Raw genomic sequence first — 24,965 nt, forward strand, 5'->3', positions numbered from 1 at the left:
GTAAGAGTTACCTTTTTGCTCTTAAATGGTATATATATATATATATATATATACGGTTATGTTTCACAATTTCCGTCACAAATCTCTACTAAAATATATTATTATGTAGAATACTCAAAAATCTTTTTTTTAAATATTGTCTGTCTATTTATTCCTATTGGATAATGCTTTTTTTTTTTGCTATTATTTATTCAAAAATATTATTTTCTAGAACTACTACTTCACTCGTAAGTGTCAAGAAAAAAGCCTAGCATTTTATGCACTTAATTTTTTGCTTCATAGCAATAACATTACATTTGATAAAAATTTATACAAATTAGTTGAAAAATTCGAACCTAAAATTAACATGTACATTTTAAAGCAGTATAGTAGATAAGAACGCACCTGGTGTGGCAGATGCATATTAAAGTGTCCAAAAAAATATCGGTTCAACAACGTTCGCTCGTATTGCGTTACGAAAAAGTCGAATTGCTATAATTACGGATACACAGGTGGCCCCAACCTTTCGTCAGGTGTGATTTTTTGTACGCCTACCTGTATGCCATGTACTCCATCCAAGATTCCTGTCCTAAGTTAAGATTTTTTATAGAAAAATATCGCCAATAAACTGTTAATGTTAATTTACAGAAAAATTTCCTATAACAGCAGGGCGTTTTATTTAACTTATTTTATAATATACTTATATTATCCCTATATTATGATGAATTGATAAAGACTAAAAAATATATAAAAATAAGTAATTCGTTAGTAATCATTATAAGTGTAAACTCAAAAAAAAAAAAAAACGTAGAAAAATATCTAGCACCTATTGGAAAATGGCTTAAATGTAATAAACCAAAACCAATATTGTCATAAAATGCATGAAAAAATATAGGTACCTTTATTAACTTGGCATTGACAAAAAGCTCTATAATAAATTAGAAATAATTACAAGATGTTACTACCGTGTAAATTACTCTCCTCGTAGGACCGGCACTTAACGTAAAATATAGTATAATCTTCGAGAATACGATAATGCACTTTCACACGCCCAAAAAACAACTTATTATTAACTTACATTTACATTTATACATTAATTTTAAGTTAAATAACACAGTACAGCACTTTATTATTTTTTTCAGATCTCGCAAATGAAATCTACCGAGGTCCGTGCTCAACACTCAGCGCGCGACGTCTGACTCGTTCTCGTTACTCGACGTACTATGTCCGCTGTCGTACATGGCTGATGGCACAAAGCGACAAGGATTATACGCATGTGCGAGACGAGACTTTTCCGAATCATCTCAATGATGTCACATTACTAACTATGTTCGTAGTATATTGTAGTAAAAAACACCATTTAATACACGTAATATTGTGACGTATACATTCGATTCACTACGATTTTGCTTATTGTTAATTGATAATTGCTACGGCCACAATTTCTAAATATAACGCATATTTAAAAAATAACACGTCACGCGGTACCTTCAAAGAAGATAATGCTGTTAAATTTTATCTTATTCTAAAATGAAAGTAACAACAATTATTTATATGCAGCATATACTGCCGAAATCATAATTTGATTATCTTATATCCTCCGAAAACGGGTATAGATAACTGATGAATAATTATAATTCATAGTTTTGTTTTGTCGCATATCTACGAATATACATATGATAATTTGACAAATGATGTACTAGTAGAAGCATCTTGATTTCCTTTGGTTATGTGACGTCTCACGAAAGTTAACATCCCTCTCTCGGATCTCAAGAAAGGTCAGGAGTTCATGTGTTAAAAAAATTTAAATAAACAATTCTTGGCAAGGTGGCAAGCGGCTACGGCTATCCTTTGAAAATATCTATAACTTAATTTTAAGTTGAAATATATAAGTTGTCTATTTATTAGACAAGTAATAATTGAATAGTAGTTAGTTAAGAAATTTCAGAAAATTATTTCTCCAGTTTGAGTTTTTTCCACTGACCGAATTAAGGCCTACGCTCGTTTCCTATATACTCAGACCTTTACAAAATCAAGGGTAATAAGGGGTTAACTTTTCTGGTGGCTCACTAGTTGGCACCACGATCGAGTAGTTCTTTCCGCTGTCGTTGAAAAAATATTTGTTAGAGCAGCAGGGTCAATTTTGATTAAACTAATTAAATAATTGATAATACCCAAACAAATAAAATACTGATTATTAATATAGTATTTCGTAGTCCCTTTTGTTTGAAATTAAGGATGACATAAGATAATTAATAAGGAATGAGACAACTTTATTTTTATAGAATATGAATGCAGACGAGCATATACCAACGCCCTTAGAAATTTTCATTGTAAGAAATGTCAACCATCGCTTACATAGCCAATGCGCCACCAACCTTGGGACTTAAGATTTTATGTCCCTTGTGCCTGTAATTACACTGGCTCACTCACCCTTCAAACCAATACACAACCCAACAATACCAAGTACTGCTGTTTTTCGGTAGAATATCTGATGAGTGGGTGGTACCTACCCAGACGAGCTCGCACAAAGCTCTACCACATTTACAACAATCAAGAATATAATTAGTTAATTTCCGCGATTAACAGCTCGCAAAGGTTAACGTCCAATGGAATTTGTCATTTCTAGAGACCTCATTTTACACTAGCGCCTCTCGCGGCGAATTCAAGCGCGATAGCCCTCATTGACGTAACACGGGTAGTACAAGCTAGCAGCTCGTACCTATATTCATAGAGTAGTCATAGAATATATAATTTAACCTGTTCTAGAACAATCTGTTACTTTTCTCCGTTCATTTGGTTATTCACTTTTTGACAGCAGCCATAAACTGTATAATATTAATTACATAGAGTCCCTCTCAGTGGTTATAATGTGTAGATTTTAACCAATGATGTCATGTTCAAACTCACGTAACACCACTGATTTTTTATGAGTATAATTTGAGTTTATAATTTATGTATTTTATTTTATTTTTATTTTATAATTATATATTACTTGTGGTAGGTCTTTGTGCAAGCTCGTCTGGGTAGGTACCACCCACTCATCAGATATTCTACCGCAAAACAGCAGTACTTAATATTATTGTGTTCCAGTTTGAAGGGTGAGTGAGCTAGTGTAATTACAGGCACAAGGTACATAAAATTTTAGTTCCCAAAGTTGGTGGCGCATTGGCTATGTAAGCGATGGTTAACATTTCTTACGATACCAATGTCTATGGGCGGTGGTGACCACTTACCATCAGGTGGCCCATATACTCGTTCGCCTTATTATACTATAAAAAAAATTATCCATATTCGGCGAGATATTCGTGGACACGAGTAACCGTTTAAGCATTTACACATTCACGTGTATTTATTTCTCATTTAACTTGGCGATATGAACGACGGTTTATCCTAACATATATAATAACATAGCATATATAATATTATAATATAAATAAAATAATTATAAATAACTAGCGCACCGCTCGCGGCTTAGCCCGCGTCATAATCGAAAACCCAGTTTAACAGGATAAAAAGGCCAAATATGTTAATGACGTCACATTATATCTGTGATAAAGCGTGAAGAAGTAACTAATATATATACCACACACGACCTTTCATATTTATGATATTATTGCGATTATTATTACTCTAGTAATTAAAGAAAAATGGATATACTGAATTATTGTAATGTCTCCTTATATATACAATATTAGGTATAGTATTTCCATTTGCTGGGACAACAATATCTTTGGCGGGTATTACACGTGAACATGCTACATACTCCGTACTCGTTTAGTTACAGTACAGTACAGTAACAGCCTGTTAATGTCCCACTGCTGGGCTAAGGCCTCCTCTCCCTTTTAAGGAGAAGGGTTGGAGCTTATTCCACCACGCTGCTCCAGTGCGGGTTGGTAGAATACACATGTGGCAGAATTTCAATGAAATTAGACACATGCAGGTTTCCTCACGATGTTTTCCTTCACCGTCAAGCACGAGATGAATTATAAACACAAATTAAGCACATGCAAAATTCAGTGGTGCGTGCCCGGGTTTGAACCCACGATCATCGGTTAAGATTCACGCGTTCTAACCACTAGGCCATCTCGGCTATTACTCATTTAGTTGCCCAATGATAAAACAGCAGAAAGTAATAGAAAAAAAATTAAAAACTAATAAGCAATAAATCTATAAAATATAAAAGAAAAATTTTAACTTAAGAAGTTAATAGAACAAAATTACAACCGAGTTAATAATTGCAAAAATGGCAGAAGGTTACTCTACTCTGAAAATCTAAAAACAACGCGATTCAGAAATTAACGTTTTAAGCATAGCGCCATTATGGGCCGCAAGATATACATTATAACAAAAAAAAATACGTACCTACGTAAACTTTAACTTTACGCGCTTTACGAAACCCTTGGAGTAAGAGTGCAAAAACTTTAATCAAAAATATAACACTTCGTCTTATTGCCTTTACTGGTGACAGGATCAAGTTCAGTTGTCACCCAGAGAGATGCTGCAAAAACCGCACCCGGCACGGAAGTCACGAGCGGCGAGTGGCGAGCCGACGACGCACCACTATGCGCCTCGACACTCTCACACTGGCGGTAGTTTTGTGCAAGCTCGTCTGGGTTGGTACCACCCACTCATCAGATATTTTACAGCAAACAGCAGTACTTGTTATTTTTGTATTCTGGTTTGAAGGGTGAGTGAGCCAGTGTAATACAGGCACAAGGGACAAAACGTCTTAGTTGATTAGTCACCAATCACCTTCGGAACGATGGTTAACTTTTCTTACAATGATAATGTCTTTAGATGTTGGTGACCATTTACCATCAGGTAGCCCATATGCCCGTCCAACTACCTTTAAAAAAAAAAACAAAAAACGCTTTCGCCTCGTCACTTGCGCGAATGTTTAAACGCGGTATAACACATAAGTTGCTAAATTTTAATAATTACAAAGACTTAATATAAACTCTCTAAGTGACTCAGGAGTTTGCTTTTTACATATATTTCATTTCAATTTTAAATATATTATTATTATACCTATAACAGTATCACCATTTTAAGACATTACATGTGTACTAACTTTTGTCCATTTATTAAAATTATTTAAAACCTATAAGTGATACTATAATTATAATTAGTATTCAACAATACTTTTTATATTTTGAACACGAGAGCTAAATTTTTTATATAACTATTTAGTATAAACACTTTCGCAAGTCATTAGTTACAAATAATTTTATCATTATTAGCAAATATGATGGAAGAAATGAATACTATATAATTATAATACTTTATTTATTTTGCCATCTCAAATAATTCAGCGCCATATATAGAGTACAATAGACATTTCATCCAATCTTAGCATATATCTACTCTTTTTATGAAATTTTACCTATCATTTATGTAGGAATACTACGCTACGAGCAAAACTTAGATGTGGTTTTGAGTGAAGCTCCGTGAGTTTACGCAGATACCGTCAAATTAAAAAGTTAATCACTTTATTTATATTTATACTTATTCGACATTCAAAATACTGTAATATATACCATTTAAAAATTAAATTACTTTATTTGAATAGGACGGCGCGGCGCAATTAAGATTTGAGGAATGTTTAATAGTTCTTACAAACCGAAATTCTCAGAGTCAATGTAAGAAAAGTCCAGGTCCGTTTGGTGAACCTTAGTTTTATTTACTTCACGAAAGCGGCTTTGTAACGGATCTTTACAGTGTAATTTTTTTTTTTAATATTCGAATTTTTTTTTCGAATATTTCTTATTTTGTATGGTGATATGATTTCTTAATGAGAATATTATTTAACAACTAACAAAGTGCTGTTGTTGATCGGCTACCGTGAAGTAACACGCAAGTCCCACGAACGCTTTCAACACTGATATTCTCAGAATAACTTAAAAATGTTGCAATACAATCGCAATGTTGTGTTTTAACAACTATTCTACCATATTCTTAAAATATTTAGTACTAGACAACAATTTATACTTTTAATTTTTATTTTCTAACATAAACATTTTATTATAATTAATTAAGTTCATTCCAAGATTCTACCCACCCGCATTGGAGCAGCGTGGTGGAATAAGCTCCAAACCTTCTCCTCAAAGGGGAGAGGAGGCCTTAGCCCAGCAGTGGGACATTAACAGGCTGTTACTATTCCAAGATTTAAAAAATAGTTAATTTAATAATAAGTAATTCCGTTGTAATAACTATATTGAAACCATTTTTTATTGATAATAATAATAATAATTATGTCCTCCAGACCGATTTCGGCCACGGCGGCCAATCTCAAGAGAGATTAACCAACTACGCAGATATCATAGTGCACAATTGTGTGCGCAAACACAGGTGCACTCTCTATTCCCTAACTCTCATAATGCGATGGGACGGCTATCCGACACGACCGGAAAGAGTTCATGCGCAGGATCAACGGCTTTACGTCCTTTCCGAGGTACGCGAGTGTACACACTTCCAACTTCCAGACTCCGGGCTGCTACTGATAATTTTCTGACAGAAAAAAACAATAACTTTTTATTGGCCCGACCTGGAAATTTAACCCAGAACCTCCGGGTCTGCGGCCTTACATCAAGCCACTAGACCAACGAGGCAGTATTTTTTTTATTATATATTCATTAAATAATAAATTTCTATTAAGAAACAAGTAGGCAGTCCGAAATAAAGTTTAAGCTGAAGGTAAACAGGTAAGTACCTAATCATGAAATAAGAATTAAAATATAAATCATTGTCGATTCGCAAACTGGAAAGTTCTAGTCCGGATAAATGGTTCTTCTGTATTATATATTTTAAAAACAATTAAATAAAAATCATATTTATTTCAAAATTAAAGTTTTAAGAAGTTCGGAGAGAGTTTAATGGGTTATAGTAATGAGTAAACTACGCTATTTGATATAATTATTATAAAAGACAGTTTCGAGCAACGAAGAGCATAAAAATAACAAAAAAATAGAGATAAGGTAGATATTTTTAAACATTTGGTCTTTTAACCGACTGTCCCAGAAGAAGAAGAAGAGAAGTCATAGACCATATTTTTCTCGAAATTTCAAATATTCTCGGCCAAATACAAGTGACCTTCAAATAATTGTTTTTCTTTAATACATGGACAACGGTTACATTCAAATCATCATTATAAATAGCTTCAACTGAAAACGCCTTCGACATTATAAATTTGTTAATAGTGACTCAACACTCGATATACACAGTCGAGTATCAGGGTCTTCAATTAGTTTTTACTTTTCAAAAGTTCATAAAAGTGTTTGTGTACATACAAGAATCCTACAAAATAATAACATAATATAATAACAACATAAAAAATGATATTACCAAGCTCTCAGCATCTTGGCTCATCTTTTTCTACGCATGGTTCCCGTGGAGGACTTGCGCCCTGGTGGCGCCTTTACAGACCAGGTAATTAAATCCACTGTTCCATTGCACGTCACCACAATATGCCACATTCCATCACTGCATCCGTGTTCAACATATGATCGGTCTGGCCGGTATGACGTCACACGCTTTCTCGAGCTACAAGGTTGTACTGCATTTGTATCACAACACTTCTCGTTCACAAACTCTAAAGCCGCGCACTTATCAACAAACACAAATCTTCTTCGTTTCGTAAACCAATACGATTTAACCAATGTTACCAAGTTGTGCTCTAGTGTAAAGGAAATGCGATCGTGTGACGCAGGTAATGACTTTCGCGCACGAACTGAGTGAAGCACGTCCGCTTCGTGGCACCGCCGCCGTCGCGCGTGCACCACGTAACGGCACAGAGGCCCCCGCCGCGTCGCCCCCGTATCCCCAGACCTCCGAACCAGCCCTGTCTCACGAGTCAACATTGCCTATCATGCTGCGCTTGCGTCAATACTCAAATACAATGTAACTAAACATAGATATTGGGTGCAACACGCACTTTGGTTTTAACTTTGTTTTTTAACAATTCAACGATAGTAAACTGAAAAAAACAACATTTAGAAAAATTAAATTAAAACCGATTTATTATCTCAGTACTTAAAAATGTGCACTGAAACTAAAATAAATCTATGACTACGTATGTTGTCGTTGTAAACTTTTAACCAACAGTGGGTTAAAGTTTCACTGCTGCTTCTCAATAAAGTGAAAAAAATTGCCATTCCTGCAAGCCGCGTAGCATAATATGCCCTTCATTTTAATTAAAGACTATTAGTATAAAATCATGTCCCCATTCTAACTATTTTAATGTACCTCTGAGTACCTCTAAAAAGTTTCTATTATAAATAAGAAATGTAATTCAATTTATTATTTGATTGACGTGTGAATAAGTAATTGGTAAGGCCCTGGGTCCGATGCTTAATTGATTGTTATTTATTTAGGTGGCGTTATTTATTTGATTTCAGTTTTAATATGGAAGTAATGTGGTGTATATATAAATACATATATGCTAGTACTTGTAGGGACAGCCTCTTGTAATATACCGACAGGTATCACATAACGCTCTAATTTTGGAGTATTAAAAAACAGCTGATTAATGCGGCACGCTCATGTATCAATTATAAAAATATATTGATCAAAGCCTTAAAAAAGCTAAAGCCTTTTTTATTTTTTCATACATTACCAGCAGCGAAAAAATGTTTAAAATTACCCACCAGATTATTTACTAATTTCAAATTGCAAAATTTCCTCAGAAATATTCAGTAGTTCAGAAAAAGCGACTCCGTCATCGCCAGTTGATACTTCACTAGGGCAAGGTTCGCGACAAGATTGACTTTATGACGGTGTTATAATGATGCACGATTTAATTTATGATTTAAAAATATCTCTAAACATTATTTTAGGGCCAACAATAAGACCATCATATCCCGACTAAACTCAAAACCGACTAAACTCAACATTCGACTAGCCTTACTCTTTATTATTAAGCATATTTTACTTAAATACAAGATAGGTTTTTTTATACTTTATGATTTTTCACTTAGAAGCTCATTTACCAAAACTAAAGTTACAGCTCATCGCTAGTAATTCAAATAATTAATATTTGCTTTAAGATATTTGAATTTCGAGAATGAAGTCATTAACCAACCGTCGCTGAATCGTCACTTAAAATTTAAAACCAATTTTAAAGATTGTTTCCGTTGAAAAATGTAAATTATGCACTTAAACCTTGAAAAGTCTATTTTTATATTTCTGAAGCTACATTTGCTAGTGTTTTATGCAAAACACGAAATACTGTATTTTATTTTAGCTAGGATTATTTTAGAAAATTATATGGAATACTTTGATGGCGAGACACAAAAAACATCTGAACTATGAAGAATCCAAGATCTTAAATTCTTAAACAGCTATTTTTTTTATTAAACACTTTAGGGAAATCCATCCAGACTTTATAAGTAAAAACATTTTAATAAACTTCTATTGCCTAGTGTGAGCAGTGCCACCGCTACAAGGCCTACAACCATAAATGAATCGATTAAAAATAAGTAGTACAGGGTAAGTATCTAGAATAAAACGCGAAGAGGTGTAAGGATGATAATAATATACCAAATACGAATGAAGTAGCCATTCGAATGGCTAGCAATGAGCTACAAGTTTACTGAATATTTGTGTTTGGCAATACGGCATGTTAGCCTTATTGGAGAGGTAATAAACACTTTATATTACCTTATTATGACGATATGATGTTGAATATTATAATAGTACTTTATGAAGTTAAAGTCGAGCATAATGTCAAACAATTTTAATAGTTGCTAAAATAATAATATTGTCAGTGTACCTACACATACCTATATATATAAATTTTAAATTATGAATAAATTTGCAGTTTCTTAAAAAATAGTACATTAGAAACACTATCTGTTGCAATAATACCACAGGTTAAACATGTTCCAACTGGGAAAGTAATTCGAAAAAATATATAATTATGCAATTTTATTTTCATCAAAATTGGCCTTGAGAGCATTTTCAATTTTTTTTAATTTTCCTTGCTAAAATAAGATTACACGCATATTTATATAAAATTTTATTACAATTATAACAGACTTGAGTTGAATTTGAATATAATCTTAAAACTAAATTTGTAAATGGAAGCTTTGCCCTGTTTGCGATATATTCTTTCAAATAAGAAAAATAATAAAATTCTTTATCTGGTTATTATTGATGAAATAAAATTAAAAAATAAGAATATTACTATCAGTCTGAACAAATTCGAGATTAAAAATGTTAAACATCGTATTTTATGATCTTAAATGAAAAATATATTGAAATAAAAAATGAACAAAATAGGAACCTAGAGCACACATAATATCAACTTCGAAATTTCACTCTACTACTACATATTTAAAGTACTGCATTTTATAATTACATTTATGTATTCATCAATACCTCTTACATTATCGGAGGTATTGATTTTATTTTAAACTTTCAATAGGGTTTTGAAAATAAAGTGATAAAATAAATTCCTTTAAATTTACAATTAAATAAATAAGTTTATATAATAATAAGATACTTTAAAAATTCTGACCCTTTAAAATTGATTAAAACAAATATAGGCATTTAGGTAGACCAAGGTACATTTGGATAAATGACAAAAAAAATGTTTGTAAGAATTTAGAAAATATCGGATGCTCCATGGTCCCCTTTTATTATTTACTCAAATGAAACATAAAAACTAATCTCCCTGAATGAAAACTGGACATCTGGTAGCTTGATAAATAAGGTTTCTTTACTAATAAAAGTAAAATGTATTAATGATATTGAGGTATCAATTTTATTTATAAGTTGTATAATTTATTTCATCAGTCAAACAGGTATTAAAAATTATTATTATTATTAACACAGTTTGCAGAATCAGCATAGTATTAACTATTTTTTTCTAGCAACAATTTTATATATTATAAGTTTTTTAGATTTCATTTCAACAGCCTTGTTTATTTTGATATTGTAAACATTTTCAACTTTATTATATTAAAAAAAATTATAAGGCTTAATTTAGTATATAAACCTTCATATATCCTAATTCATTCAGTATATAATACTAAATAATACTTCAACATTATTTTGAGGGTGCAGTTTTTGTTGTAGTTACAAATACTTGTTTCCCATTTGAATCCCAAGTTGATTTGCATTTCTTCAATACAAATGCTAAATAAATAGCTGAAAAAAAAACAAAACATGTTTTAATATGAACCATGCTCATTCCTTAAACAATTGATTGCATTACTAAATCTTCATAATATTAAAGAAAACTGAAATTCTAGTATACATTTCTAATTTTGTTAAAACTTACTAGCAACTTCCCATTCGCACTGGCTCATTGTGCCAACATTGTCAGTTTTATCTGGCTTGTTAGCCATATATTCTTTTGCATGTTCATAATCTTTTTCCTCACCAATCAATTCTCTATTGGCTGTTGCAGGATAACTCTCAAAGCATTTGATCCTTTGCAATAAATCTCTATACTTTCCTGAAAAATCTTTAAAGAAATCAGCAAATCCAACCTTATATACCAATTCTAAACCATATTCCTTAGCCAATTTAACAAACAGTTCAAAATTTACTAAAAATTCTGGACAATCTACAACACCTTCTAAATGAAAATCATACTTCCCACCAAACAGAGGGTAACCATTTTCAGGGTTAAATAGCAATTTTATATTAAAGATTCTATTCCCAAAAGATCCATTTGGTGATTTTTTTGATCTTGAAATGATTTCATATGCATCTGGTATTGTTCCAAAGAAATATCCATCTGGTTTAAGACATTCTGATATATTTGATAGCATACGACGTGCCTGCCCTAAACTTTCAAAGCTATAATGTAATCCAAATTGGCAGCTTGCAATATCAAATTTAATTGAAGGGTCTTTGTATTTATCTCTTAGTGTATTTTTAGTACAATCAGTAGCTATAAATTCAGCAGTATACAATCGTCCTAAGCGTCGGCGTAAATCTTCATATCGCGTTTTACATTGCTGAATTGAGATCTCCGCGATATCAGCAAAAATTACATGTTCTACCCGTGCTTTTTGCCATTTACTTAAATCGCCACCCTTACCACAGCATATGTCAAGTATTCGTAATGGTCTACCGTAATCTTTTTCACGTATTTTATCCGTGTGTTCTTGTATAAGAACGCTTTTGACCCAATTATTGAAATTTCTTAAATAAAAAATTGGCGAATTAAATCTCTCTTTTAAGCCTTTTTCTTCAAGATGATTGTAATGAGCAGCTACTACATTGGAATGAGAACGCAACTCCGTTGATTTAAGTTCTTCGCTAACTTTTTCATGGTTCTCTGATGACACATCATTCATTTCTATTATTTATTTATTTTTGAATTATTGGTTTAAGGTGAGAAGTAAAAAATATACATGTATATATATATTTAAATTAGATTTTTATTCACTTTCAGTAAGAATACATCAATTGCGAAAAAATAATACGAAATAAATGAATTATGTTTCTGTCTTATGAAATTCTCAATTCAACGATGACATTATGTTTTTTTATTGAAATGCTAAGTGACTTTGATATATATCGCCACAGAGTGTAATATGAGGCTCAACACCTTACAAAAAGTACGTAGTTAGCCTTAGCCTGAGATAACGTATTTTTATGATGAAAAGAAATTTATCTAACGAATATGATATATATTTTTAAAATTGATTTCTCTCAATATTTTTATACTGTAAAAATATATTTGATTTAAAATATTACTAAATTTAAAGATGTAAGCTGAAGTTGGCAACTAATGAGAACATTGAACTACTTCACCCGAAGTTGTCGCCATTTGCGAGCGACGCATGCGCATTCGTCACATCGCGGCACTTCGAAAAATTGCGTTCGGTCGACCGGCCCCAATCCTCATGTAATCTCAGACGTGTCTCGAGCAAACCGCGTTATACGTAGGCAAAATGAGCGTTGAAAATCCAGCAAGTGATAATGATTGCGATTCTGTAAGTACTCAGATGAATTATATTTTAAATTCAGTTTTCTTTTATTTTACTGTTGTTTGTTAATAATGTTCCTATCAATCTGTTTACTAGTGATCCTGCATACTACAAAGCAAAAATTTTCTAAGTCCCAATATGGCGTCTGCTATAGTTCTCGCATGAGAAAGAAGCCAGGCTTCGCGTTAAAGTGATTTTATTGCTTTTAATTTATTATATAATTGTTACCTTAACGTACAATTCTATTTGCCTATATTTTTAAATTAATAAATGTATATTTACATATATAGCTACGCGTGAACTAAATCACGTTGCAATTTTATTCTCAGGGAAAGGTAAATGGAAATAAAAATGAACACGTGAACGGCATCCACAATGGATACAGTAGCTCCGAGAAGCACAAGAGCAGCCACAAGTCTTCTAGCAAAGACAAGCATCGTGACAAAGATCGAGACCGGGACCACAAAAGTTCTTCCAAACATAGCAGCAGTTCGAATAGGTTACTTATCTCTAGAAACTTCTCTTAAATATGTCTCGAAAATTAAAATACAGTAAAGTGTTATTACTAATAAAAAAAATTAAAAAATACTATAGCAACATATATATGTTGCTATAGTATAGTGACAGCCGAATACTACCTTTTATCAAATGCAAGTATATTTTAAAAAACAATTTAATTATTTATATATTTTTTTATTAGAGATAAAGACAAGCACTCAAGTAGCAAAAATCATAGCAGCTCTCATAAATCATCCAGCAAAGACAAAGAGCGTGATAAAGATCGTGAAAAGAATAAGGAGAAAGAGCGTTCAGACAAGGAAAAAGATCGGAGTGACAAGGACAAGGATAGACACCGTAGTGACAAGGACCGGCATCGAGACAAAGATAAAAGTGACAGAGAAAAACACAAATCAAGTGATGGTGACAAGAAGTCTTCCTCTTCAAAGGAGAACTCTTCATCAAAAGATAAAGAACATAAGTCAAAGGATAAAGATAAAGAAAGGGATGAGAAAGATCGCCACAAAAGTGATAAAGACAGACACCGTAGTGATAAAGACAAACACTCCAGTTCTAAAGACAAGCACAGGTAGTTATCAAATTTTTGTAATTCATAATTTGTTTCATATATCAATATTTTATATACAAATTACATTTATAATTTGTATGATTAATTATGCAATATTTTATTTTGGACAGCTCCAGCAAACTCAAAGATAAATACAACAGTGAAAAGCAAGAAAAAATTAAAATTGAACCTGATTTTGATGATTATTCCACAAAACAGGGGCCTAGTCTAGAGGTAATCAATCAATTAATAAATATTTATTAACTTATGTTGTTTAATAAAAAGTATTTATATAAATCATTATAACCACCGTAGGTTAAAGTATAATAATTAACATAATTAAAGTATGATATAAATTGCAGATAGAAGTGGATATAAAACCTGAAGTAAAAGAAGAAATAGATGGTGCTAATACGACAGTTTCATCATGTGATTACTCAATGTCACAGTTTAAAGATGAACCTCTCTCTGAATTACCTCCTGATGAAGAGAGCGCCTCTGAGGGTGAAGAAGATGTTCCTCTGGTAATATAATTTTAAAATAATTTGTCAGCTATATTGTACAAATGTAAATAAATATTTATATAAAATGTATATGCCACTTCAGTTAGAACGCATGGCATCAAAAAAGCGAGCTGCTAGTGAAAGTGAAGAAGAAACACCATTACTTCAGCGTAAGAAGTCAAAAAAGAAGGTGAAGAAAGGTGAATATACAATAAAATCCCTTGGTTTTCCTAACACCAATATCTTGTTTTAGTTTCATTATAATTAAAATATATAAGTATTAGTATAAATGTCTTTACTGAATTAAAATTGTTTCGGTACCTATAAAAGATTATTCAAATGTGTTAAAAAACATAAACATCTTATCTTTAAGAAATTTATGATGACGAGGAAGAAGAGGCACCAAGTAAGAAGAAAAAGAAGGCAGAAAAAAGAAAAGCTAACAAGAGTATTAAGACTGAAGCAGATGAAAATCCCAGTCCCACTAAGAGAAAGAAAAAAGAGGAAGAAGAGCCAGAAGTTTGGAAGTGGTTAGTAGAAAAAACAACTTTGTATTCTTATCTATTTTAACAACAAATTAAATATTTCTTGAATTTTCAATAATTCAGTTTTTTAAAGAATTAGTTTTACACAGTATTAACAGTCAAACTGGCACAAAAAATGTATTATTTACTGTAAGAATTGTAAAAAAAAAAATACTAAAATTTATTTTACTATAGCAATACTACAGTGCGTTTTCAAAAGTAGCAAAAGATGGCGCTTCTTGTCTTTCGAAGTTTCAAACAATTGATGCTAACCTGACATGACATAATTTTGAGGTTATGTTTGGCTAAATATAACATGATTTTCTTTATTGGTGTAAATTTATTCAACTTTAAATCAGTTTTGAAAGTAACTTTTGAGAATTTTCGAACTGTACGCCAAATTAGAGTTTTTCGCAAAAGGTGATTAACATCATTAACAAATAAATATATTTTTTTTAATTATAATATTCTTTAGAAATACGAAGTTTATAAAAATGATTTTTTCTTAGGTGGGAAGAATCTAAAAAAGAAGATGGTACAAAATGGCATTTCCTTGAACATAAAGGACCATTGTTTGCACCAGCTTATGAACCATTACCTGATACAGTGAAATTCCGCTATGATGGAAAGGTTGTGAAGCTTTCGCAGGATAGTGAAGAAGTTGCTGGATTTTATGCACGTATGTTAGATCACGAATACACTACGAAATCCACATTTAATAATAACTTTTTTGGAGATTGGCGTAAAGTGATGACACATGAGGAGACTAAACTTATAAAAGATCTCGCAAAATGTGATTTCAAAGAAATGCAAGCCTATTTCCAAAGTGTCTCGGAAAAGAATAAAAATAGAACAAAAGAAGAAAAAGCTGCCCTTAAAGCGAAAAATGAAGAAATCCAAAAAGAATATGGTTTTTGTATAATAGATGGACATAAAGAAAAAATTGGCAATTTTAGAATAGAACCCCCCGGTTTATTTAGAGGAAGAGGAGAGCACCCAAAAATGGGAATGTTAAAGAGGCGTGTCATGCCTGAAGATGTTCTTATTAATTGTTCTAAAGATAGTAAAATACCTAAACCACCAGCAGGGCACAAATGGAAAGAAGTCAGACATGATAATACTGTGACTTGGTTGGCATCTTGGACTGAAAATGTACAAAGCCAAGCCAAATATGTCATGTTAAATCCTAGTTCAAAATTAAAAGGTGAAAAGGATTGGCAAAAGTATGAGACTGCTAGACACCTACATAAGAGTATTGATAAAATAAGAGACACATATCGAGCAGATTGGAAGGCAAAAGAAATGCGTGTCCGACAACGGGCTGTTGCACTTTATTTTATTGATCGATTGGCATTGAGAGCTGGTAATGAAAAAGATGATGATCAAGCAGACACAGTTGGTTGTTGTTCTCTCCGTGTGGAACACATTGAGTTACATAAGGAAAAAGATGGGAAGGAATATGTTGTTGTCTTTGATTTTTTGGGTAAAGATTCTATTAGATATTACAATGAGGTGCCTGTTGAAAAACGGGTGTTTAAGAACCTTGAAATTTTTATGGAGCATAAAAAAGGCAGTGATGATCTATTTGATAGATTAAACACTCAAACATTAAATGAACATTTAAAAGATTTGATGCCTGGATTGACTGCCAAGGTCTTCCGTACCTATAATGCATCAATAACATTACAAAAACAATTAGAAGAACTAACAGATCCAGATGCCTCAATACCAGAAAAAATATTAGCATATAACAGAGCAAACAGAGCTGTCGCTATACTTTGCAACCATCAACGTGCTGTGCCTAAAGGTAAAGTAAATATATTATTAATTAAACTTCCTTTATAACAATAAAAATTTATGATTAAATGGTTAATTTTAAACTCGTAGGTCATTCTAAGTCAATGGAAGCTTTGAAAGAAAAAATTCAAACTAAAAGAGATCAAGTGGATGAAGCAGAGGCAGATTATCGAGATGCAACTAAAGCTGCTAAAAGAGGTTCAGTCAAAGAAAAGTTAGCATGTGATAAAAAGAAAAAGGCTCTCGAGCGCCTCAAGGAGCAATTAAAGAAATTAGAACTTCAAGAAACCGACCGTGATGAAAACAAAACAATTGCTCTTGGCACTTCTAAGCTCAACTATCTTGACCCTCGTATTTCAGTATCATGGTAAGTGAACAAAATATCATCAAATAAATTATAGACTAGATTTCGCCGCAGCTTTACAAGCACTGCGTTGTAAAATGTAGCTTTTAGATGATTTGATAAATTTTGTAATTCAAAAATATTTCATTTTACATAAATTATTTATAGACATTATATAGAGTTACTATAATTATATTTGTTTTATATAAAAAAACATTGCAAATATGTTTGAACAGTTTTAATATAACACTGCAATGGGCATAAATAGACTAGATTTAATCTAAAGTAAATCATATTTTGGTCCGACACCATTTTTTCATTTGATTTTTCAATGCTTAAAGGTTAGTAAGTGAATTAAAACGTTTAATTTTATATTATCTTTACAGGTGTAAAAAACACGGTGTGCCTATTGAAAAGATCTACAACAAAACTCAGCGTGATAAATTTCGATGGGCGATTGACATGGCCGGACCGGACTATGTTTTCTAAGTTTAACTTTAGCATTAGCTATACTTTATATATAGCATTAGATATTCTATACTATACTATGTTTCATACCTGCAAACGTTCCACATTATACATCCATTTCTTAATATTATCATTATTTATTTTTATGAATTTTTGACCAGAATTAAAATTCATGTTTATTTTATACATTGATAATAATTATTATGGACAAAAAGAAATCTGTTCCTGAAGTTTTAAGATCATAATTAGAAGTCTGATTCTAATTTATTTTAGATTATATGTTTCAAGTTTGCTGAACTTAATGTTTTTTTTGTGTTAGCTTAGTTAGTGTTAGTGAAAACTTTAATATAAGATTGTACAAATTTTGCAATCAATTTGCGTAAGTAATGGCACATTTTATTAAACTAAATGTTAGACCTAATAAAAATTCATTCTTTAGATTTTACAATATAAGCTAGAAATACACTTAGTTGTAAATCTTATTATTTTTATGTTACAAAAATGACAGTGCTGAGTAAGTTTAAGATTAAATAGTCATTTTGGTAGATCCGTATCAATTTAATTTGTATATAACAGGGAGGCTATTTGTTCATATGAATGAGTGCCCATCTTCTAATTATGTGGAGCAATCTAGTGTTTATTAGCTGAATAATAAAAGCATCTGAAATGCTGAAGTCTCATGCCCACACAACTAGAATAATGTAAATTTATATTGTATTTTTGTGCACAATGTGCAGTAGCAAATGTTGTAAATTAAGATAATGTTATTTTATTTTTATAAACATAGGACCGAAAATTATGGCAGATGCAAAGCCGTCAGTGTTATAAAGGTACAATGTAGGTAAAATTTGTAATATTACAGTGATGTGTGCGTCTTGTAAATAGTAAATTTTTACCATGTCATATTGTGAAATGAGATTATCCCAAATAAAACATTGACACTAGATTTTTCTTTTTTTTATTACAAGGGTAGCTCTTCATCTTCATTAAAAAAATTAACATTTTCCAATCCCTCTGGCATATAACAGATACCGGAATGATCACGATGTTTTGTGTTATATCCTTTGCCATATCCTGAAATTAAAATATTCTGATTAATGTTAAGAGCATTTTTAATATTACCGAAATAAATCTTCTATAATTTTTTGTCTATGATAATATAAACACAGTAATTATAGTGAATGAATGACAGTGTATAGGCATTTTTCTAGTCTAATAAATATTATACAACATGCTATTATTGATATTTAATATTGATAACACAATAATATGTACCATGTTGAAAAATATAACTTTTCATTAATTAAAAAATATTTATTAATGTACATACTTATAATAAAATTATATTTTTAAAACTACGATATTTGTACTTATACATATTAAGAATACTATATTTACTGAGTGCTTAATTGATATTTAATTTTATACTGAATAATTAACAAATTTACATAAATTAAACAAAAGATCATAGAGCAGAAGCCAAGCGTGTTTTATTTTAAAATTGTAAGCGATCTCATAAAAATTTGGTGGTCTCAACAGCCATTGATTTCAAATCGCAAAAATAACCAATGTCGAGTTGACAGTCTAAACTGAAAATAACGACCGAATTCTGCACTTACCGCCTATGAAGATGGTGCCAAAGTGATAAAATCGATGTTAAATAATAAATAAAATTGTCTAATACCATAATAATACATCACAAACTCGTTATAACGTCTCTTCGAGTTACGATAGTATCTTTATATAATTCTCAATTAATAATAAAATATTCTATATTCCTCAATTACATTTCTCAATTAATAATGAAGTCACAACTTTATTAAAGTCGAAGACGAACGGTATTATTGAAAAATCTTACCTAAATCTTTCATAAGTCTCGTGGGTGCATTACGCAAGTGCAAAGGCACTGATGGCAAGGGTCCCTTTGCTTCGGTGAGACATCTCTGTACTTTCTTCATAGCATGATAGACCTCGTGGCTTTTGTCGGCCCTGGCCAGCCTCACCGCGCACTGAGCTAGCAGAACGTCGCACTCCGGCATGCCTATATGCTGGCAACCTTGCAAGCATGCCACTGCTTCAGTTAACGCACTTGGATCGCCTAAGCCTAAGCATATATCGAAGGTATGTTTTTTATCAAATTAATTTACCTAATGAAGAAATATGTTTATAGTTATACAAATCGTCCTATCTACATAGGCTATACATATATAGAAATTGAAATAATCAATTTTTATATAAAGCAACACAAACACAGTTTTTAAATAAATCATCACTAATAAAATTCGCCCAAAAATTGTGGAGAACGTTAATTTTTTTCCCCGTATTTACAATGTATAGAGTATCCTAGTAAACCTAATAAAATGAGCAACATTTAACGAAAGATCAAAAAAGAAGTTTTAAAATAAAGGTTATAATGAAAATAATCATATCCTTCAATTCAAGTATAACGGAAGTTTTTGAGCGAAAACTACTAAAACTTATCCTGTGATATTCCACAATTATTGATTGAATCATATAATACTATAATCGCAGTTTTATTGTATTGAAACAAGCGAACGTGGCATCGGGTAAGGTACCGTCCGCTCCGTACGATGGCACCTACTCTGTTGTTATATAGCTCTAGTAGTCAATATCAATGTATTTCCGCTCGCGCTATAGACTGACCGACGTCCTCGGCCGCGGTGCGCACGAGGCGGCGCGCGACGTACAGCGGGTCCTCCCCGCAGCGCAGCGCGCGCGTGGTCCAGTACAGCGCCGCGTTGTCGTCGCTCGCTCGGATAGACTTCTGGATCGCCGACACTATGTTGTAATGCTCTTCGCCTTGACGGTCGTAGAGTATGTGTGACCGCTACGGATCAGAAATTGTTTTTACTAGTTTAGCTTAATTGTTATGGATTCATCTGTGTTTACTACCATCTGTACTGAACATTAGTCGATTGTAATTTTTTTCTATAGATGAGTCATATATATGAAACTAGAGAGAGCTCATATATTAATCCAATGTAATTCATAAAAACAGTTTTTACTTATTTTTGTCTGATAAAATTATAACTAATTTTTATAGCAACCTTAATTCCTTTTTTCAAATCTTCCAAACTAATAAAGTTGCTTCTGGTTGTTGGGGAGGATGGAGGGCCCGCCTCGAGCACAAGTTCCAACGCGCCGAGTGCAATGCGAGCGTCTCCATCACAAATTTCCGAAAGCCAACGAATTGATTTTCTCTCTATTATGTATCTACAATAAATCATATTTTATTTTATCCATTGGCATGGGACAAAATTAAAACGTTACACTTCACGATGTTCGCAAGGTGTCTCGGAGTCAGAACACATAAGTGTCTGCCATGGGCGAAATTGAACACGCAACCTGGGGATACTTTTTTTTTTACTTAGACCGTTAGCATGTTGTGTTTGTTGTTAATCAGAACACACAGTGATACTTGGTAGCTGCGTCCTATGGGCTATGTGCAAGCCTGTCTGGATAGGTACCAGCCACTCTTCAGATACTACCGCTAAACAGACGCTAATCATTACTAGTAGTGTAGTGTAATAGGCACAAGCGACAACATCTTGGTTCTCAATGTTGGCGGAGCATTGGCGACGTGAGGAGCGGTAATGTTTTTTAAAGTGTCTGTGGGCGGTGGTGACATCTTACCATCAAGGGGCCGATTTGCCAGTCTGCATAAAAAAAAAAAAAACTAACTTGTCCTTAACAATTTCACTATTAACCTTATCTTCTATGCTGTCAACGACCACGGCTAAATCATTCCTTATCACAGCCCTTTCTAATATCTGCCATACATCGTCCACTGTTAATTTGCTGAGAACTATAATCTTACAGCGACTCAAAAGGGCATTATTCAAACTGAAAGACGGATTCTCTGTAGTTGCACCAATCAGTGTAATCGTGCCATTTTCTACATGCGGAAGGAATGTATCTTGTTGCAATTTATTGAATCTGTAATGTAAAAATAAATAATAATAATAATAAAAATAAAAATTACCTCAATAACAATATTTTATTAAGTACCTATGTATTTCATCCATAAACAAAACGGTTTGCCTTTTAAATTGAGCTTCGTTTTTAGCAACCTTCACTGCTTCTTTCACATCATTGATACCGGACATAGTTGCAGAGTATTTCACAAATCGTAAATTACTTTGCTCTGCGCAAATTTTGGCAATAACATTTGCTATGGAGGTCTACAAAAATATAATTATTAACTAATCATTTGGTTTAATTGTATTATAATTTATTTATTTATTAAATAAAAACAGAACATTGTCATTTAACAAATTTATTTGTTTATTCTATATTCCAAGTATTATTTATTGCTAAATTGTTACCTGTATATGTCCCACTGCTGAGCTAAGGTGTCCTTTTCTTACTAGGAGGTCAACCAACACAAGGAGGTTTACTCACAATGTTTTTCTTCGCCACCAAGTACTTGATGTATAAACACAAATTAAGCTCGAAAACACAGTGTTGTTTGTCGGGGCTTGAACCCGCAATATTCAGGATTTAACCATTTTGTAATTACCAGGTCATCTCTGCCCCATTTCAAATAATATTTATCATTTACCTTTCCACATCCAGGTGGTCCCCAAAGTATCATGTTAGGTATTATTTTCTTTATAAGCATGGAGTGCAACATAGAGCCTTTTCCAAATGCGTCTATTTGACCGACAATATCATCAAGACTGTTTGGCCTCATTGACTCTGCTAATGGGATTTTTCTTGTATCATTTAAAACTGATGATTTGTTTGGTTGTTCTTTATTAGTTACTTGTTTTACTGGTGTTGTTGTAGCCTGCAAGTCAAGAAAAAGTTATGAACTTAATCATAGGAATAAATTTAAAATTAAATATATCATCATCATTAACATTCAATCATAACCACTGCTAGATATGATTTCTGTTAGCAGAACTCTGATGTCTGCAGAAAGTAATAAGAATAAAATAGTAGTAGTACATGCATTTATATTTATTGCCGGAGTTACAAATTATAAACATTTAAATCTTTATATTAGTGAAAATGGCCACTCATAGCTATAATGAACTAAGGCAGAATATGTGGGTACAATCATTTATGTTATTTATATAAAGTTAAGGGCCAATGAGGGTTAAACATCTATAAATTAAATGTTGTATTAATTGCAATAGATGTAGCACCAAGGGGTAACTTCGGTCAGTATATTGTCATTATTATTGAGAATGTTGACTAGCCACCAAAACTAGCAGATCTTTTCTTATGTTTTATATGTTATATCTACAGTGCATATTTATAATAAGCTTACAGTAATGCCTGCTTGCTTTCCATGGCTTGCTTTGATGGACTATGAGACATTTCTACATTTGATTGGGGGGGATCATGACAGTAATAATGGTTCTATATTAATCGAGATTTGAAATTACACTATCTAAAGATATAAATTCAGGTTCTACAAATGCATTACAAAAATGCATAATCCTATTAATGGCAAACATGGCTTATTCTGCCCCTACAGTAATTCAGAGAAGTTTACTCCTCCATCCATCAATATTTTATTCTACAAATTCACTTAAACAAGAGTAATCGCTTACAATATTTTCTTTCTCTTTTTTATGCGTTAAGTTGATTATTATTATCAATTTTAAAAATTAAACAAGTAAGTATGTTGATAGAAATAAGTAGTTATTATATTTATCAGTTAATTCAGTATAACTACTGTTAATTTTATTTTTAATAACATATTCGCAAAAATTTACAAAATAAATTTAGTTACTTTTAAAAATATTTTTCAAGTTGGATTTTTTAATTCAACACAATACGTACCTATAGTAATAATACCTATTTTAGTTATAAAGTTTATTTACCTGAGATTTTGAAGTACTACTCACTAAACTTCCAAAAACTTTAACTTTTTTCACTTGCGAATTTTCTTCTAAGTGAGATCCATCTCTTTTTGAATTGTTTTCCGATAGAGTATTTAAAAAAATACATTTATTTACATGGTTTTCTATGGATTGCTTTTCGTATAATCTATTACAAACTGGACAAGAAATAAGTTTATCGTTGTCAGTCATATTTTATATTTGAACAAAATTACCTATGTTTATAAGAAATACCACACTGAAACAGGATTTTTTAAATTTTGATTTGAAAAGTAATTAAAAATAAGAGATGAAACGTAATTTACATATTACAGTTATAAATAATTACTTTGAAATATTGACAGTTTTATAGAACTGCCAATTGGCGCGATTATTATATTGCGGTATATAGGCATTTTATTTTAAATGTAATTTTTCATAAATATCCATGTTACACAGTTGTAGAAAAATGTTAAAGTTAAGTTATTATGTTAATTCGTATGGTACTGGTAATATTTAAAAAAACAAGCACATAACCGTAACAGCCTGTGAATGTCCCACAGCTGGGCTAAAGGCCTCCTCTCCTCTTTTTGAGGAGAAGGTTTGCTTATTCCACCACGCTGCTCCAATGCGGGTTGGTAGAATTCACATACAAGCACATAAATATATATAATATATTATTTATGAGATTTCAAATAAAAGTATCAATTGATAATTTGACATATGGTCCTATTTCAAACGGCTACTAAATTTCACAATACTAGTGTAGTGTAGGCATTGTGCAAATGGTGCATGTTAAGTTTGACGAATATAATAAGATTTATTGAGAGCATATCTTTATACTTTCTAAATTCCATGAAAGAAGAAAGAACCTTCATGATGGTTTGCGTAAAAGTCCCCCCAAATACGTTTGTCTTGTTAAAATATAAAATTGCGATTTTAAAGCTTTTCACGATAAACAGCGATATAAAAAACAACTTGATAATTTGATCGGTCAAACCAAGACAAATTTTATCGCACTACTGTGAAAGGCAGTGGCTTGCTTGAGTCTCTTTTCAATCTTACGGCAGAATACATCTGCTACCTTCAAGCCAATTTCGATCAATCCTTCAACAAAATTTCAACATATTCGTTTATAATTTTGTTATTCATAATGTAAACATGCTTGCTCGTGATTCGCCTCACCGCTCGACAAATTATTCGGCGAAGCCTTCACGGATTAAGGATTCTACGCTGTCACTAGTAAATGTGTAAGCACATTCGCACTAGTACGCCTCGGCCCTAAAATACCTTTGACTCGTGCCTAAAATATCGCTCCTGAAGCGAGCGTCACGAGGTGAATAACGACATACGTTATTCGTCACTCGCGTGAAGGTGTAAATGCTGTTTTCATCTAACAATAAGATATTATTATTCTGTGGCGGTATCATCGTTTTAGTAGTTTGACAATGTCAGTGACAGCTGACATCAGTCAATGTCACAATAGTAG

General features: G+C 32.1%; 4 protein-coding genes across 6 annotated transcripts in view; 1 reads left to right on the top strand and 3 right to left on the bottom strand.

Annotated features, from left to right (window-relative positions):
- Positions 1-7,759, bottom strand: part of LOC126781072 (ral guanine nucleotide dissociation stimulator) — a 30,202-nt gene extending 22,443 nt beyond the window's left edge. For 2 of the 3 annotated variants that reach the window (XM_050505866.1, XM_050505864.1), the window contains exon 1: positions 7,324-7,759. In XM_050505866.1, coding sequence (XP_050361823.1) covers positions 7,324-7,347 — 24 coding nt within the window. In that variant the 5' untranslated portion in view covers positions 7,348-7,759. Of the gene's footprint in view, positions 1-944; positions 1,212-7,323 lie in introns of those variants that run through there. The other variant, XM_050505860.1, reaches the window with a different exon arrangement.
- A 1,985-nt stretch (positions 7,760-9,744) lies between these two features.
- Positions 9,745-12,456, bottom strand: LOC126781074 (mRNA cap guanine-N7 methyltransferase). The gene is made up of 2 exons (XM_050505868.1): positions 11,261-12,456; positions 9,745-11,127 (listed from the first exon to the last, which is right to left on the bottom strand). Exons 1-2 carry the CDS (start codon positions 12,285-12,287, stop codon positions 11,027-11,029), a joined length of 1,128 nt encoding a protein of 375 aa, XP_050361825.1. The 5' UTR covers positions 12,288-12,456; the 3' UTR covers positions 9,745-11,026.
- Positions 12,457-12,757: 301 nt separating this feature from the next.
- LOC126781071 (DNA topoisomerase I, mitochondrial) lies at positions 12,758-18,570 on the top strand. The gene is made up of 10 exons (XM_050505858.1): positions 12,758-12,929; positions 13,253-13,422; positions 13,624-14,010; positions 14,121-14,223; positions 14,352-14,513; positions 14,596-14,692; positions 14,866-15,022; positions 15,526-16,823; positions 16,904-17,180; positions 17,543-18,570. Exons 1-10 carry the CDS (start codon positions 12,888-12,890, stop codon positions 17,643-17,645), a joined length of 2,796 nt encoding a protein of 931 aa, XP_050361815.1. The 5' UTR covers positions 12,758-12,887; the 3' UTR covers positions 17,646-18,570.
- LOC126781073 (ATPase WRNIP1-like) lies at positions 18,538-23,797 on the bottom strand. The gene is made up of 8 exons (XM_050505867.1): positions 23,480-23,797; positions 22,207-22,434; positions 21,654-21,826; positions 21,327-21,581; positions 20,693-20,858; positions 20,289-20,472; positions 19,483-19,728; positions 18,538-18,698 (listed from the first exon to the last, which is right to left on the bottom strand). The coding sequence occupies exons 1-8, from the start codon at positions 23,687-23,689 to the stop codon at positions 18,586-18,588; spliced, it is 1,575 nt and encodes a 524-aa protein (XP_050361824.1). The 5' UTR covers positions 23,690-23,797; the 3' UTR covers positions 18,538-18,585.
- Positions 23,798-24,965: the final 1,168 nt, after the last annotated feature.

The sequence above is a fragment of the Nymphalis io genome, chromosome 3 (genome assembly GCF_905147045.1).
Source record: "Nymphalis io chromosome 3, ilAglIoxx1.1, whole genome shotgun sequence".
Lineage (NCBI taxonomy): Eukaryota > Metazoa > Arthropoda > Insecta > Lepidoptera > Nymphalidae > Nymphalis > Nymphalis io.

Excerpts from the sequence above, each read along its gene's own strand:
- LOC126781073 (XM_050505867.1), bottom strand. The coding sequence starts at position 23,689 with ATGACTGACAACGATAAACTTATTTCTTGTCCAGTTTGTAATAGATTA. Across the intron at positions 21,582-21,653 it reads TTTATGGATGAAATACATAG|ATTCAATAAATTGCAACAAG; the intron begins GTACTTAATAAA and ends TTTACATTACAG. Across the intron at positions 20,859-21,326 it reads AGTGAAATTGTTAAGGACAA|ATACATAATAGAGAGAAAAT; the intron begins GTTAGTTTTTTT and ends GATTTATTGTAG.
- LOC126781074 (XM_050505868.1), bottom strand. The coding sequence starts at position 12,287 with ATGAATGATGTGTCATCAGAGAACCATGAAAAAGTTAGCGAAGAACTT. Across the intron at positions 11,128-11,260 it reads GTGCGAATGGGAAGTTGCTA|CTATTTATTTAGCATTTGTA; the intron begins GTAAGTTTTAAC and ends TTTTTTTTTCAG.
- LOC126781071 (XM_050505858.1), top strand. The coding sequence starts at position 12,888 with ATGAGCGTTGAAAATCCAGCAAGTGATAATGATTGCGATTCT. Across the intron at positions 15,023-15,525 it reads GAGCCAGAAGTTTGGAAGTG|GTGGGAAGAATCTAAAAAAG; the intron begins GTTAGTAGAAAA and ends ATTTTTTCTTAG. Across the intron at positions 16,824-16,903 it reads TCAACGTGCTGTGCCTAAAG|GTCATTCTAAGTCAATGGAA; the intron begins GTAAAGTAAATA and ends TTAAACTCGTAG.